Source organism: Theobroma cacao, chromosome 1 (assembly GCF_000208745.1).
Source record: "Theobroma cacao cultivar B97-61/B2 chromosome 1, Criollo_cocoa_genome_V2, whole genome shotgun sequence".
In the NCBI taxonomy this organism is placed as follows: domain Eukaryota; kingdom Viridiplantae; phylum Streptophyta; class Magnoliopsida; order Malvales; family Malvaceae; genus Theobroma; species Theobroma cacao.
In genome coordinates, this window is record NC_030850.1 from 30,718,721 (window position 1) to 30,734,543 (window position 15,823).

At 31.5% G+C, this 15,823-nt stretch overlaps 1 protein-coding gene across 4 annotated transcripts; it reads left to right on the forward strand.

Annotated features, from left to right (window-relative positions):
* LOC18613497 (peroxisome biogenesis protein 6) lies at nt 44-7,388 on the forward strand. Of its 4 annotated transcripts, XM_018128261.1 has the most exons (16): nt 44-691; nt 1,149-1,784; nt 1,885-2,128; nt 2,432-2,573; nt 2,952-3,126; nt 3,745-3,936; nt 4,257-4,538; nt 4,704-4,775; nt 5,252-5,338; nt 5,449-5,571; nt 5,693-5,803; nt 5,894-5,932; nt 6,023-6,144; nt 6,254-6,398; nt 6,566-6,643; nt 7,088-7,388. In XM_018128261.1, exons 1-16 carry the CDS (start codon nt 434-436, stop codon nt 7,175-7,177), a joined length of 2,796 nt encoding a protein of 931 aa, XP_017983750.1. In that variant the 5' UTR covers nt 44-433; the 3' UTR covers nt 7,178-7,388. The 4 variants fall into 4 exon arrangements, 3 of the variants coding, with proteins under 3 accessions (XP_017983750.1, XP_017983752.1, XP_017983755.1); XR_001929589.1 differs by having other exon boundaries at nt 5,685-5,803; nt 5,894-6,144; XM_018128263.1 differs by lacking the exon at nt 5,449-5,571.

Here is a 15,823-nt window from a genome sequence, read left to right on the forward strand (position 1 = left end):
AAAGAAGGTGGTGCTGGAGTTTCGGGCAATACAACCCCTTGGGAGACACACAGAGAAAAGGAACGAAGGTACGGCATTTTCGCCATTTTGCGGCATAGTGAGTGGCTCTGTGGCACCCCGTATTGGGTCACAGGCCCAAACAAGCCCTGAAAGTTTTAATGCTTTTTATCAAGCTTTAAGTTAAAGCCCGGCCCAACCGAATTGCTGACATTTGAAACCGCTATATAATGGCGTCAACCTCTGCAACGAAATGAGACCAACTTACGAAGAAAGGGGCTTTCATCGATTTGTGTACTTCAGACTTCACGGTCTCATCCAACTTCGACTCTGGAACTGGAACTAGACAACCATGTCTCCTTAACTTCCCCATTTCTCCCCTCTAACTCATTTCTATGATTAAATCCGAATTAGGGATTTTGCCGGTGTTTTTAGGATGGTGGGAAGAAGGAAGCCGCTGGTGCTCTCTTCCACTAAAATTCTCGTCCACTCGGTACTGAGTTCCACGCGACTCGATGAAACCGGCCCAACCAATCTTTCTGCTGACGGCTTGCATTTAAAGGCGGGAATTCTTAGGTTTTCGAAGGACGAAAACGACATTTCTGATCCCAAGTTAGCTTCTCTCGACGATTCTGCTTTGGTGGGGCTCTCTACTTCCGTGTTGAAGAGACTGTCAATAGTATCCGGCTCGCTGGTGGGTATAAGTTTCTGTTTGGTTGCTTAGAAAATATGGGAAAAGAAAATAACTGAGCTTTTAGCTTAATTCTAGTTGCTGCCTTTGTAGCTTAGGCTTACTAGTAATTCCTATCTGGCTATGCATCAAAACCTTTTTTTTTTTAGCTCTGTTTGTTTGCTACGAAAATGCTGTACTGAAACAGAAATGAAATTTGGACTTTTTTTTTAGAAATTATTAAGGTGCATGATGTCAATTTTTTATTTGCGTTCAAGATTTCTCTTGCTTCAAAATCAAAGTCTGAATCTTGAAATTGATATGATTATCAGTAAAAAGTGGAATTAATATACAATAATTTTAATGTAATAATGATGATGATGATGATGATTGCAAAAAAAAAAATCATGTGCTTAATAATGTTAAAATGACTGACCTCAGTTTTTTTTTTTTCCCTTTTTGTGTTTCTTAAAAATTATAGGTGATTGTTAGAAACGTGGAGACAAAGATACAAAGAATTGCTTATGCTGTTGTTTTGGATCCTCCAAATGCCCATGTCGACACATCTCAAAGCAAAGAACTCCTATCCCATTCTCCACATGTAATGCTTAAGTTTCCTGCGTACAGTTTTCCTCAAAATGACTCTGTATTATTAGACTGTGACGTTGCCTATATATCTCCTTTATTAGCTTTTAACCTTAACCTGCACATATCATGCTTGAGATCTCTTGTCCATGAAGGGAAAGAGACTTTAGCATCTCTCTTTGAAGCTGATGTGGATGATAAGGCTGGCAGGGAAGGCACTGATACTTCTGTTGTCAGTCTGTGGTTGGAACCTTTGGGTCGACTGCCAAAATATGCATCACATTTGAGGGTTTCCTTTGTTAAGATACCAGAATGCAGTTCCCTGGAATCTTTGAGAGGAATTTCTTCTATTGAAACTGAAGATCGCCAAGAAATGATTGATTCAGCATTACACAAGTACTTTGAAGTTGATAGATATTTAGCAGGGGGAGATGTTTTCAGCATTTTCTTAAATTGGAACTGCAATTCATTCATTTGCATTCCTTGCTGTTCAAGATTGCAAAACAGGAGTAATAATATCATCTATTTCAAGGTAATAGTTTTAGTTTGTGTACATGTAACCAGTGGAACCATACACACAAGGAACGTTACAATGTTCCAGGCTGTCATCAGATGGTAATTCTTGTCTTCAGGTTGTTGCAATGGAGCCATCAGATGAAGCAGTTCTTCGAGTCAATCGTACTCAGACTGCTCTAGTTCTTGGAGGGAGTGCTCCATCTGCTGTTCCCCCTGATATGTTGATTGCTGGAACAAAAGGTTTTGTGCCTTTGCAAGGGGACACAGTGAAGATTTTAGCATCCATTCTTACACCACCTTTATGCCTCTCTCCGCTTTCCTTGAACTTCAGAGTTTCAGTTTTACTACATGGTCTCCCAGGTGTGCTTGATGCTGTTTGATACATTCCTGGCTTCTAAACTGCACTGCTTCCTTAGTTCATAAATATTTATTATCGGAAAATGAAATCTTTGATTGATGACACAATTTTATGGTCCTCCTCTTTGCAACTGCTAAAACTATGCTGGCCAAACTTGTTACTAATTTGAATGACGCAACTTGGTTTTCCTAGTGACGGCAATAAGTTATAATACAAGATTGATTGCAGAGAGGAGGATTGCTTTTAGCTTTTGTATGCATGTTAATGTATAGTGTAGCTATGTCCTGATCAAGTGCTTATTGCAGGGTGCGGGAAGAGGACCGTTGTTAGATATGTTGCTAAGAGACTGGGTCTACATGTAATTGAATATAGCTGCCACAATCTGACAGCATCTTCAGAGAAGAAAACCTCTGCTGCATTGACTCAAGCTTTCAACAGTGCGCAAAGGTGAAGCAGCTGACTTCTTGGGAACATGCCCAATTGCCTATGGTTATCCTGCTGCCTATAGATGGAAAATCAAATGCATATATTTTCAAAATTTCCGAAAGTGTCAATTGCAGCTCCTTGTGATAAATGTCCTATATCAGAATGTGTAATATTGCATCTCTAACATTTTATCATCATATGTATAAATATCTTAGTTTTGGAAATATTTCATGATATGTTAGCTTCTCTGACTATTCAATTAAGGTAACAGAGTAATTTCACTCCTTTCAAACTTGATGCTTCTATGATGACTCATATCACGCAAAATAACTGCAGTTGATATGGCTGTTCTGTAGGCTTTTTATGGGCTCACTTCTCTATTTATATATTTGGTGGCAGATACTCACCAACAATACTTCTACTTCGCCATTTTGATGTTTTTCGGAATTTGGCCTCTCATGAAGGTTCCCCAAGTGATCAAATTGGGCTTTCCTCTGAAGTTGCATCAGTCATCAGAGAGTTCACTGAGCCAGATGAAGATGGTTATGCTGAAGACATATCAAATGGTGATTTTGTAAGACCCAACTAAATAGCAATATCTTTCAGTTGATTAGATTTTCAGGCATGCTTTTATTATCTTCTATTGGTTTTTGTTCTTATGATTTGTCATTTCTTATTTGATGAGATGTTTATTTTTTTTTTCACTGTCTATTTAAAGTATCCCCCCCTGTAGGTTTGTGTACTCTCTTGATTTGTCATTTCTTAATTGATGAGGTGTGCTTTATGCACTTTCCTGAGTGCCACATAGATCTGTTATATCTAGCCAGAACTTGAATTGAGGAATTGAAATCTAGGAACAGAAAATTGATTGTGAGAATTTTGCTTGCTATTCATTCTGGAACTTAGAACAATAATGCTTTAAACTTATCACTTGTATGCTGTTGATGCAGCCTGTAAGAGAAGGTTATTCCCCCCTGTAGGTTTGTGTGTTCTCATGATTTGTTATATCTTGATGAGGCATGCTTTATGCACTTCCTGAGTGCGACTTAGATCTGTTATATCTAGCCAGAACTTGCATTCAAGAATTGAAATCAAGGAACAGAAAATTGATTTTGAGAATTTTGCTAGCTATGCATTGCAGAACTTAGAACAATAATGCTTTAAGCTTATCACTTGTATGCTGTTGATGCAGCCTGTAAAGGACACTGGAAATGTGGGTAGGCATCAAGTGATGTTAGTTGCAGCTGCTGATGGTTCTGAAGGTCTGCCACCAGCTATTAGGCGTTGTTTCACCCATGAAGTAAGCATGGATCCCTTGACTGAAGAACAAAGGGCTGAAATGTTGTCCCAGTCACTGCAAGGTGTTGCTGAACTCCTTTCTAATGTAAGCAAAGAAAACATATTCCATCTCCCTTTTTTTATAACTTTGGCTGAATTTCTTTATGAATAAATTGAACCTGAGCAGGGTAAAAGGTTAATGTCTTGAATGCCTCATTGTGTAACATATTTACACCAGCACTGAACCCCAACGTTCAAATTTTATATAAAGGTTGACAAGGATGTCATAACCTGTTAAGTTTATCGAATATGGAAAAATAAATTGTAACTTGTATATGTTTTTTGGAATGAATAAATGAATAAGTAAAATCTCCACATGTGCTAAAAGCATTTGTAATTTTTTTTAATTGAGGTGATTCCTTGCAGACTTGCTTAAAGGAATTTGTGAAGGACATAGTAGGACAGACATCTGGCTTCATGCCTCGGGATTTGCATGCTTTAATTGCTGATGCCGGTGCAAACTTAGTCCCCAGGAGCAATTTTCAAACTGACGAAGCAGAATCGTCACAATCAGATGGTCCTCTTAGAGTTAAAGCAGTACAGGGTACGTCAAGCAATACTGCAGCTTATACTATGGGGAAAGAGGACTTGGCAAAAGCATTGGAACGATCGAAGAAGAGGAATGCCTCTGCATTAGGTGCTCCAAAGGTAACTTGTACAAAGCAAATATAGAACATAATGTCATGTAATTGCTAATTGTAGTAAAGATTCTTCATGTTTTACATATTTTAGTATTTTGGTGAACTCGCAGTGAAGTAATTATTTAGATTGCTGACTGTAGGACAGATTTAAACCTCAATTTATTTGCTGCAGGTTCCTAATGTGAAATGGGAAGATGTTGGTGGGCTGGAGGATGTGAAGAAATCAATTTTGGACACTGTCCAGGTAGGTTTTCCTGTATTTCTGATGACTTTTTACCAATTATAGATCATATTTATCTAAAATATGTCTTGAGCTTTTGTTTTTTGGCCAATGTCCCTTGAATTTTAAAAGCATACCATTTGTTGAATAATTTTAATCCCTCCGTTCCCCTTAGGGGGACAAAAATGCTATTTGTGATCATAGGATGTTTGTCAATTGAAAATATAAAGATTATAGGAAAAACATGGTACATTTTTGCTCATAATACACATGAAATGACATGTTTGCTAAATGGTGACAATGATTGAGTATGTCAGCCATCGATCAAATGCTAAGGAAAAGATATTTAGAATGGTTTTACAATTGCACATTATCTGGTCCCCAAACAGGTTTCTATTCAGTTTATGCATATGGGTGGTCCATTTTGCTTAATATTTTATGGAATTGGAAGCCTGCTAGTCTTGAATTCAATTACTCAATGTTATTGTTTAACTCTGCAGTTACCTCTCCTGCATAAGGATTTGTTTTCATCTGGCTTGCGCAAGCGTTCTGGTGTTCTTCTCTATGGTCCTCCTGGAACAGGGAAAGTAAGTTCTGATGGATCAAAATATTATTCTCGACCTTCCAAATTGTTATTTTAAGATACCTTCTATAACTTTTCTTTTTCCTATTTTTTTATTGTTGCTTTAAATGTCAGACTTTGTTGGCAAAAGCTGTAGCAACTGAGTGTTCCTTAAATTTCCTTAGTGTAAAAGGGCCTGAACTAATTAACATGTACATAGGAGAGTCAGAGAGGAATGTTCGAGACATTTTCCAGAAGGTAAACAAAAATAAACTTGTTTTGAGTATAAAATTCCGTTTCTTGGTAAATTGGGTTGCATACAGGCTTTTAGTGCATGTTATGCTGTAACTCCAGTGTTGTGATATTGTAAGTCTTGCAGGCTAGATCAGCGCGGCCATGTGTCATCTTCTTTGATGAACTTGATTCTCTTGCTCCTGCTCGTGGTGCTTCTGGGGATTCTGGGGGTGTTATGGACAGAGTGGTTTCTCAGGTGATGACATTATTGCTATGGCATTATTTGATCAGCTCTCTTTGCTTTCACTTGTTGTTACTAATCATGACAGTTTCCTTTTGTTTCTAGATGCTTGCAGAGATTGATGGCCTTAATGATTCTACACAGGTTGTTTATGCTACTTGTTACTAGAAATACTATATTCCACTGCTTTCTGTCCAAATAGCATTGAAACTAGTCCTCTGTCCGGTTTTCCAGGACCTATTTATTATAGGAGCAAGCAACAGACCAGATCTTATTGACCCAGCTCTTCTAAGGCCTGGCAGATTTGACAAACTGCTATATGTTGGAGTCAATTCTGATGCATCTTACAGAGAGCGGTTAGTTTATACCTTTGGCCCTTTTTTTTTCTATTCATGCTTGTATGTTATACCTACTTTTGAATTTGATTTTTGTTCTTTTATATGCCAAATTCCATTCTTGGTCCAGAGTTCTCAAAGCACTTACAAGGAAGTTTAGATTGCACGAAGATGTATCCCTTTACTCAATTGCAAAGAGATGCCCCCCAAACTTCACTGGTGCAGATATGTATGCCTTATGTGCAGATGCTTGGTTTCATGCTGCAAAGCGCAAGGTGAGTCAAGATCAGCGCTTTTCACTGAAGAAACCCAGTGAAAGTGTCATATCTTCAATGTCAATGCAATGTACATTGAGGAATTTGAGCTTATCGTGTATCAAGATACTACAAGCACTGCCAACAAACTGTTCTCTTCATTGCTTAGACTGGTTTTTTTTGTGTAGGTGTTGAGTTCAGATTCAGATTCTTCTTGCACAGGTCAAGCTGACTCCATTGTTGTACAATATGATGATTTTATGAAGGTATGATGTGCATCTTTGCTGACAAGTAGAGCTTTGGTAGAAACACGTGTGAATAAGATTTTGAATTTTGAATGGCAATTAAATAGCTGAAAGCTAATAAAGAAATGAGGTGAATAAACCATGAAGAGATGTGATTAAATTAGCATAAACTGCAACCTCATGGTTATCACTGCTTGCTAAGTTTCAGTTACTAAGATGAAAGATGCAGCTAAAGTGCACTTTAAATCACAAATCTTGCCTTAACACAAATGATTCAAAGCATGTTTTAAAGTCTAATTACTGGATGGCCATATTTACATGATTCTGCAGACATTTCAGCATTTTAATTTGATATTTACAGAAAAATAATAATAATTCTCATAGTTTTTATGAGAATGTCTTGTTTAGACTCCTTGGCTTGGACAAGCGTCAAATGTCTAAATATTAATTACTGACTGGGTGCAGGTGTTGGGAGAGCTTTCCCCATCCCTTTCCATGGCCGAGCTTAAGAAGTATGAAATGCTTCGAGATCAGTTTGAGGGGTCTTCGAGCTGAATCTGTGGTCAATTCTACAAGTATGTATTGCAAAAATACAAGCTAAAAAGAAAAAAAAGCCAATAGTTTAGATCAATCTTTATGATAGATGAAACTGTATACAAAGCTGAAATTTTGTATCATTGTCAATGTTACACAGTAGAATATTCAAATAAAATGCTTGATTCTAGAGATTGGAGCATTCATTTTCTTAACAGTATTTCAGATTCCATGTTTCGCATTGCAACAATTCTTTATATATATATATATATATAGGTACAACATGCTGGCTTTGTACAGTTGTAACACGGTTGTATTGTGTATGCTTGGGTTTGGCTGATGGGGTACGACAATTAAAAGTAGTCATTCCGTGAGCTCCTTCATGTGCTGTTTTAAGATTGTGCTGGAACGTTGGACTTTGGGACATCACTTTCCACTCTGATTCCTCATTGTTGTAATCTTCTCTAAACCACATCGATAAAGTTGGCGTCGAGCAAGTGCGTGAATGTATTTAATTTTAAAAAAAATATATTACAAAAAGAATATTAGGATTTTGACTCTTAAAACTATTGAATTACTTTCTTTTTTTATAGAAAATAGAGGTATTTTTAAAAATAACTTTAAAGATAAGATGTTTTCAAAAATAATTTTTTTTATAATTTTAATTATTTTTAACCAAGTTGGACAAAATTACTTTTAATAAAATTATACGTTATGATGTTATAAGTCATGTACAAAAATATGTTACATGTCATGTACAAAAATATGTTATATATCATGATTAAGTTGTTACACGTCATGTGCAAAAACATGTGACACGTCATGGTTAGGCTGTTATATATTATGTACAAAAATATGTGACACTCCATGTACAGAAACATGTGACACGTTATGGTTAGGTTGTTACACGTCATGTTGAAAAAATACCGTTGTCACGTGTCATGTACAAAAACATATTACACGTCATATTGAAAAAAAATACTATTGTTACATGCCATGATTAGGTTGTTACACGTCATGTGCAAAAACATGTGACACGTCATGGTTAGGTTGTTATGTATAAAAACATGTGACACTCCATGGTTAGGTTGTTATACGTCATGTTGAAAAAATACTGTCGTTACACGCCATGTACAAAAATATATTACAAGTCATGGTTCAAAAAGGTTGTTTCACGCCATGTTGAAAAAAAATACTGTTGTTACACGGTATGTTGAAAAAAAATTATTATTACACGTCATATTTAAAAACATTTTGTTACACTTTAATATCTAAAATATTGTTGTTACTTACGAATCAAAATTTCAAATTCTCTCAACTCTTTATATTTCTTTTTTTTTTTAACAATTTGACACTGATTAAAATGTTTCCAACATATTTTCATAAATCAAAACATAAATTTTCTTATCTAAAACACCTATTTTAACTAAAAATAAAAAAAAAATTCTTTGAAAACTTAGGTTTATAAATTTCAATTTTTTGAGTTTATTGATGTCTAGGTACTGAATTGATTCAATTAAAAGCTATTTCAAACATCTATGATCATTTCTACCGTTTTAGTTTTACTCAAAATACCTAAAAATCAAATTTTCCCAATAGTTATCCACCCAAGCACATCAAAACTATTGTTTGGTGTCTTGAAAGCGCAAGAAAGAGAAGTCTGAAAATGTGAGAGAGAGAAATCGAAAGCATAGCAGACGAATGCTGAAGAGAGAAATTGATAAAATTTGAGAGACTGGGATGATGAGAGAGAAATCAGAAACACAAATGAAGAAAAATTGTGATGAATTGTTTAATTTATTTAAAATATTTTTAAGTGTATTTTTATCAAATCATAGTTAAATATAATTAAAAACAGTTAAACTTATTTATATGGTTATTTTTAAAATATCTTTATCAAGAAAAATTATTTCTCATCATTTTCTTAAAAAGAGGGAGAATATATGAGATGTACGGGACCCACTCCCTTTCAATATCTTTCCTATCATTAAAAAAAAAAGAAAGATATGTATAAAGTTTAAGGATGAAGCAAATAATTCCCAACTCCCTAGTTATAATTGTGATTCTTATTTTCCTCGTTCCAACATACTTATAATATATTCTGTCTGTTAGGACGAGTTATCCCAACCAAACTGGCAGTTGACAACCTCCAAAATTCAATGTTAGTTTCATAATTTTACGAGGACTTGATTGAAACCTTTGCCTTAAATTTTTGTTGCACATTTAAAAGCGAAAAGATATTCCAAGTTTGTTGGAAGAAAAGGCATAATTTTTCATGCTCTTTGATCTTAAGATATAAACTTAAAATCAATATGGTAGTAGAAAGCAATTGGCAAAATACTAGATTAATCCCAACAGAGGGCCACTAATCGGAGCATATCCATTGATCCGGAAGGTATCCAAGAGGCTAACAACACCCTTTTGTGGATTTGATTTGGGTTTCTGCCACGTGGCACAGTCGTGTTAATTTAGTGTATCATAAGTCTTTAATTTCTTGAGAATTTTCAAAGCATTTTAAATAGTTTTGAAGCATGAGGTACAAATAGACTTACAAAATTATGATCAACGTACTTATCAAGTTTTTGTATTTATGTATTTTGTTTAATTTAATTTTTATATTTAAAATTAAAGCACTTTAATCTATTGATTTTGAAAATTGTTTCAATTTAATTTCTCCCACTAACAACATTAAATTTTACCGTTAAAAAAATGAGATCAGCGTTGACATCAGTATTAGCGTGACATATTTTGATGGCGTGGTATGTCACGTGACACCAACTTGATGACTTGGTAGTGCCAAGTGGCTCTAATACGATGATGTGGTAATGCTGACATGTCATAGAGATTAAATTAAATAAAAATATATAATCTAGGAACTCAATTGAATAAAATTGAGACGTTGAGATACTAAATTGAAAAAAATATTTTAAAAATACAAATCTTTAAATAGATTATAAATATATTTATTGATAAACTAAATATTTAAGTGTCAAAATTTTATGATGTTAACAAATATATATAAATATTTTCATACTTGATTATTTGATTCTAAAATATATACATTGATTTATCTTCTCTGTAAAAATTAAGTTTGAATTCTCTTTCTGTAAAAAAAATTGAAAAAAAATTTCTTATCTAAAGTCAAATTTAAATAAATAACTTGTATTATGTTGAAATAAAATAATATAAAAAACTAAACGAAATTTTTTTCTATTTGTAATAGCATAAAAATTTGAAATTTATTAGACTTAGTTTTTAACTTGATTTAAACTCAAATAAGCAACATAAGTTGATTTAGTTACAACTTTCACAATTTTTAAACATCCATTCTTTTGAAATTATTTAACTCTTATCCAATTTACTTTATATTTAAATTTACTCAAAGTTTCTTATAAAACGATTTTATCTAAGTTCAAATACTATAATCAAATTCTGTTAAATTTAAATTTATATTATTAATTTAGATCTATCAAAAATTTGTAAATACAAAATAAAATTGTATAAATATTTATAATTATATTTAACTCTATCAATCATAAATGCAGTATTTAATCTAATAAATTTTAACCCAAAGAATATAACTTAAAATATTAAACAAAATAAAAATATAAAAAATAAATAAAAAATTGAAAGGGTTAAGTAATTCAGATTCTATGGTTGTAATAAGAGGTTTGTTATATCCAAATTAAACAAGTCACAACGAATAATTATTTTTATAATTAACGCTAGCTCTATATCTCCCTTCTTTATCTAATATAATGCAAGTTATCCATTTAAATTTGAATTTAGGTATGAAGTTTTTTTCAATTTTTTTTATAAAAGGAGAATATAAACTTAATTTTTGCAAAGAAAATAAATTAATGTACATATTCTACAATCAAATAATTAAGTATGAAAATATTTATATATTTTTTTAAATACCAAAAATCTTTTACACTTAAATATTTAGTTTATTAATAAGTATATTTACCATCTACTTAATTTAGTCATTGTACAATCAATTTAGTCATTGTACTATATATTTTTTTTTTAATTTAATCTCTATGGCGTGGCATAAAAATTATTTCTTGAAAATTTTTTTATTTGTCATGTGGCACTGACACGTCAACATGTCAGTACCACATTATCACATTAGTGTCACGTGACATTATCACGTCATCAAGTTGGTACCACGTGACATGTCACGTCATCAAAATATATCACATCAGTATTGATGTCAACATTGACGTTATCATTTTAACGGTAAAATTAAATGATGTTAGTAAGAGATACTAAATTATAGCAATTTTTCAAATTAAAATATTAAATTATTTCAATTTTGAGGACAAAGATTAAATAAAATAAAATATATGAATACAAAGGCTTAGTGGATATTTTGACCCAAAAATATTAGTTTCTTGAGTTTGAGATTATCCTTTCAGATTTCTGTATGGCTAGCCTGGACATCACTTGACAAATTATTATTATTATTATTATTATTACGAGTATGAATCCGGAAGCAATATACAAGAAAGAAAGCTTACCCCACACCGTCTCTACTCTAGCAGTGGGTCCTTCAATTTCTTTTCGTGTTTCATGATTGAGATGTTTTCAATTTCCCACCTTAACATTACAACACCTTTTTTCATTTTAATCTGAAAGTTCATCTCACCCTTTACTGTTTATCATAACATCACTCGCACAAGACAAAAGTTCGTACGTATGTTCTATGACCACTATCTCTGTTAGTGAGGCAACAATCATAATATTTTTTCTTTGCTTTTCATAATTTATTTCCAAGCTCTTACATGTTGAAAGAGATGATTAGCAAAATGCACTAAATGAAAGACATTTGACAAAATTCATCTAAAACTACAGGGAGATAAAGTTAAAATCTAAATGTTCCTAATAGTATCTTAAAACAATATTTATTTTAAATTATAGTATTTTTTTTAAATGCATTATGGTTTAAAAAGTTTCAAAATTATTTATGAAAATTAAAATAATTTTTTATATTTTTACATTGAATCGAATAAATATTTATGATTAACGATTGATTAACTGTCATTAATCAAAATATTATTTATTATTTTTCTACTCACATGATACTGATGTTTTATTAAATTAAATGATAAAAATGACACGTTGTCATATCATCATTTACTATAACATATCAATATACTATGTCAGTATTATATAATATAAAGTGATATGTAACGTTTTAACAAATATAGTTAATTAACAGTTAGTTACAATAAAAAATTATTTAATTTAAAATAAAATTATAAGATTTTGATTGAATAATAAAAAAATAAACATTTATTTAAAATTTTTGGTAAGTACACGTGAAATGAAATGAATTGAAAATAGTTATATTACTAGTCTTTATTTATTTTGTAAGTACAGCTAGAAAATTCTGCACGTCAAAAGCCAGCTAAGTTGACATTTACTCAACGAGTCAAACAAAGCCACCTTCCACCTTCCAGTTCCAGACTCCAGTGAAAGTCTTTTAGCCGCTGTTGCCAGCCGCTTCCCCCCACGTGGTTAATGTCTACACGCTGTCTCCTTCTCATGTGTAATTTTCTACTTTGCCTAGTTAGAACACCGATTGACCAAGCCATATTGTATTAGCCTAATAACAATTTCACCTACACCAATAATGGGTCAAAAAAAAATCATGGTAGATAAAATTTACGATGAAAAATCAAATCTTAAATAAGTTATTTTCTCTCGTATCAGATAGTGTTAAAACATATAACTGTAAAATAAGAAAAAGGTTTCAAGACATGTATCAATATTAGTGCCTTTTAAGATTTTATTCACTTTCACTTATAGTGTAAAAATAAGATATTGATATATAAATTTTAAAAATACAATAAAATCTAGTGATTGACTACATTGAGTATTCATCAAAATATGACACTACAAAGTTTTTATGCAATAAAGCACTATAAAAACAATTTAAGAAGACGAGATGAAGAAACTAGAGAGAATGATTGTAATTTTGATTAACAATAATTGATCAACTATTAATTATAAAGATTTATTTTATTTAAAATAAAATACAACAACTTGATTAAATATAATAAAAAATAAAAAATTATTTAATTTTTTAAATAATTTTTATACCTTTTTAAATATTATATATATATTTTTTAAGAAAATGACAAAAATAACCACATGTATCATATTAAAGTGTCACAGCTTGTTTTATTTTTTTAATTTAAAAGCAGGAAAACCATGGTCATGGATTTCAATGGGTTGAAGTTCAATTGACATAAAATCCTAGTGAAGATGCAACTTTCACTTATTCCATCCAATTTACTATGTAGAATGTGGATTATGATCAAAGCTGGTTGACTCTAAGTAGCTTGAGAATATCGGATAAGCTTGAAAGGTGAAACATTCTAATATTATCCATCCACAAACATCTTTATGTCCTCTCTCAAAGCATCGAAATGAAAACAAAAAACCATTTACTTTATCACTTTTTAATAATCATGTGTTTTCTATTTAAAATTCAAATGGCTTCAACCCTTCTTTCTCTTTTCTCACTTTATCTAAGCATCAGTTTCCAGTTTTAAGTTCAAATCAAAGTAAAAAAAAAAAAAAAAAGCAATAATGATGGTCTTAAAAGTAGGACAAATATTATTGTTCAAAACTTGGAAGATGACGGAAAAAAAAAATAGAAAAATTGAGGGTCCCAGGGTTTGGCCACGAGAACCACACAGGCATAAGGGCAAAATTGTCAATACAGATTGCTTTCGGGTCAACTCGACTTCTGAAGTGCGAACCGTGGGGTAACATCAATTTCGTCAAAATTTCCAAAATAGAGAAGAAAATGAAATGAAATACGTAAAAGGAAAAGAAATTATCCATAAATTATATATATATATATATAAAGTTTCCAAGGAGGAAAGAGAAAAAAAATAGTAGTAATGTTTTGTGACATGCTGGATTTAGCCGCCTGACACACATGCGGCCAAGCAGTCATCGAAACCCACGCGCTTCCGGAAAAGCGTTTTCCCAGCTCCTTTTCCACAGCATGGGTTAATCAGCTATTAATGAATTGGATTTTAATTGTAAATATTTTTAGGCATGTTTTTAATCATTCATTAATTTGAAAGGTGCTATAGTGAAAGTAAATCATTCTATTACAACATTTAAGTGAGTCAAGGATTCATCATTAGATATATCTGTCTAAAAGTTAGCAACAATTTAAACTTGCCATTCTTCAAAAAAAAAAAAGGGAGAGTTTAACTTGCCTTCAAAAAATTGTTTTTACATTATATGCAACGTATTATTTTAATTCTCATAATTTTCATTAATATTATGAATATAAAATTATTGACTTAATTAAGATAGAAGTTTAAACATAGGTTAAAGCAAAATCCTTGATTATCAAACTATGACAAATAGAGGGATAAAAATAAAAAAAATTTCATTAAAAATTTTCAAGTGCAATCTTAAAGATCTATTTGGTTTGATTAGAGTTTTTGTAGTAAGAAGTATGGTTCAAGTAGAGATGCTTAAAATTACTATAAAAAGAAACTAAAATAGCATTAGGTAAATTGAATGTAAAAGTATTATTGAACATAAAAAATATTTAATAATATTTTAATTTATTTTTAATAACTAAAAATGAAAGAGCTCAACTTTGTTCAACAAAATCCTAAATATGAGGATGAAAGAAAAAATAAAATTTATTAATTAAAAATAATAAAATAAATTAAATCAAGAGAAAAAAAATGAACATAATTTTTCTTGTAATTTATGAGTTATTGATGGCCAAAGTAAGTAGTCAAAGAAGTCTTATTAAACATTATTAGCAGACATTAATATTTGTTTGAAAAAATTTTGATTTCTCATGTAAAATAAAAATTTTAATAACCAAACATTTTACTTTTTTTTTGTGAAGTGAAAAAAAATTATTTGATAAGTTAAACCAAACAGACACTTATGAATAATAATAATTAAAAACTTAATGATAAGATTAAAAAAAATTATCATTTATATGCATATATTGATAGACAATATATCATGTGCAAAAATATCCATACACTAATAGAAACCATTATATGATTTGGATATGAGAATCTCATACATAAATTCATATATGGTATTGTTATTAAAGTAGTCTATCACGTAATAAATTTCAAATTCAATCATAAGATCACGTTTAGATCGAATAAAGAATGTATCAAATAATATTTTACTTTTTATTTAATATGTTTATTTGAAAAAGAAAGAAATATCTGAATTAACTTGGACCATAAGGAATAAACTTGATCAAGAACTGAAAAAAAGAAAGGCAATTATGAATGATTACAAACCTTTTTTTCCGATACAAGGATTTTGTGACGCACTTTCCCTTTATTTGAACTTTTGCTACTCAATTCCGATAGCTTCTGCGACAAGTTTATTTTCCACGCGCTAAAACGGCGCTGGCATCAATCACCATATGTTTATTCTTCGGACAAGACGCTTGAGTAAAAACGAAAAAACAAAGGGACCAAAAGGTAAATAAAAACAAACTCAAAATTTCATGCTCGGTTTTAAAAAAAAGGAAAAAACATAAAAGGAAAACCATTTTCTCTCATCTTTGTCTCTCTGTGGTTATTTCATGTGGACTTTAAAACAATAAAATATTTTCCTTCAAAGACAAAGAAAGAAAGGGCAATTAACAAC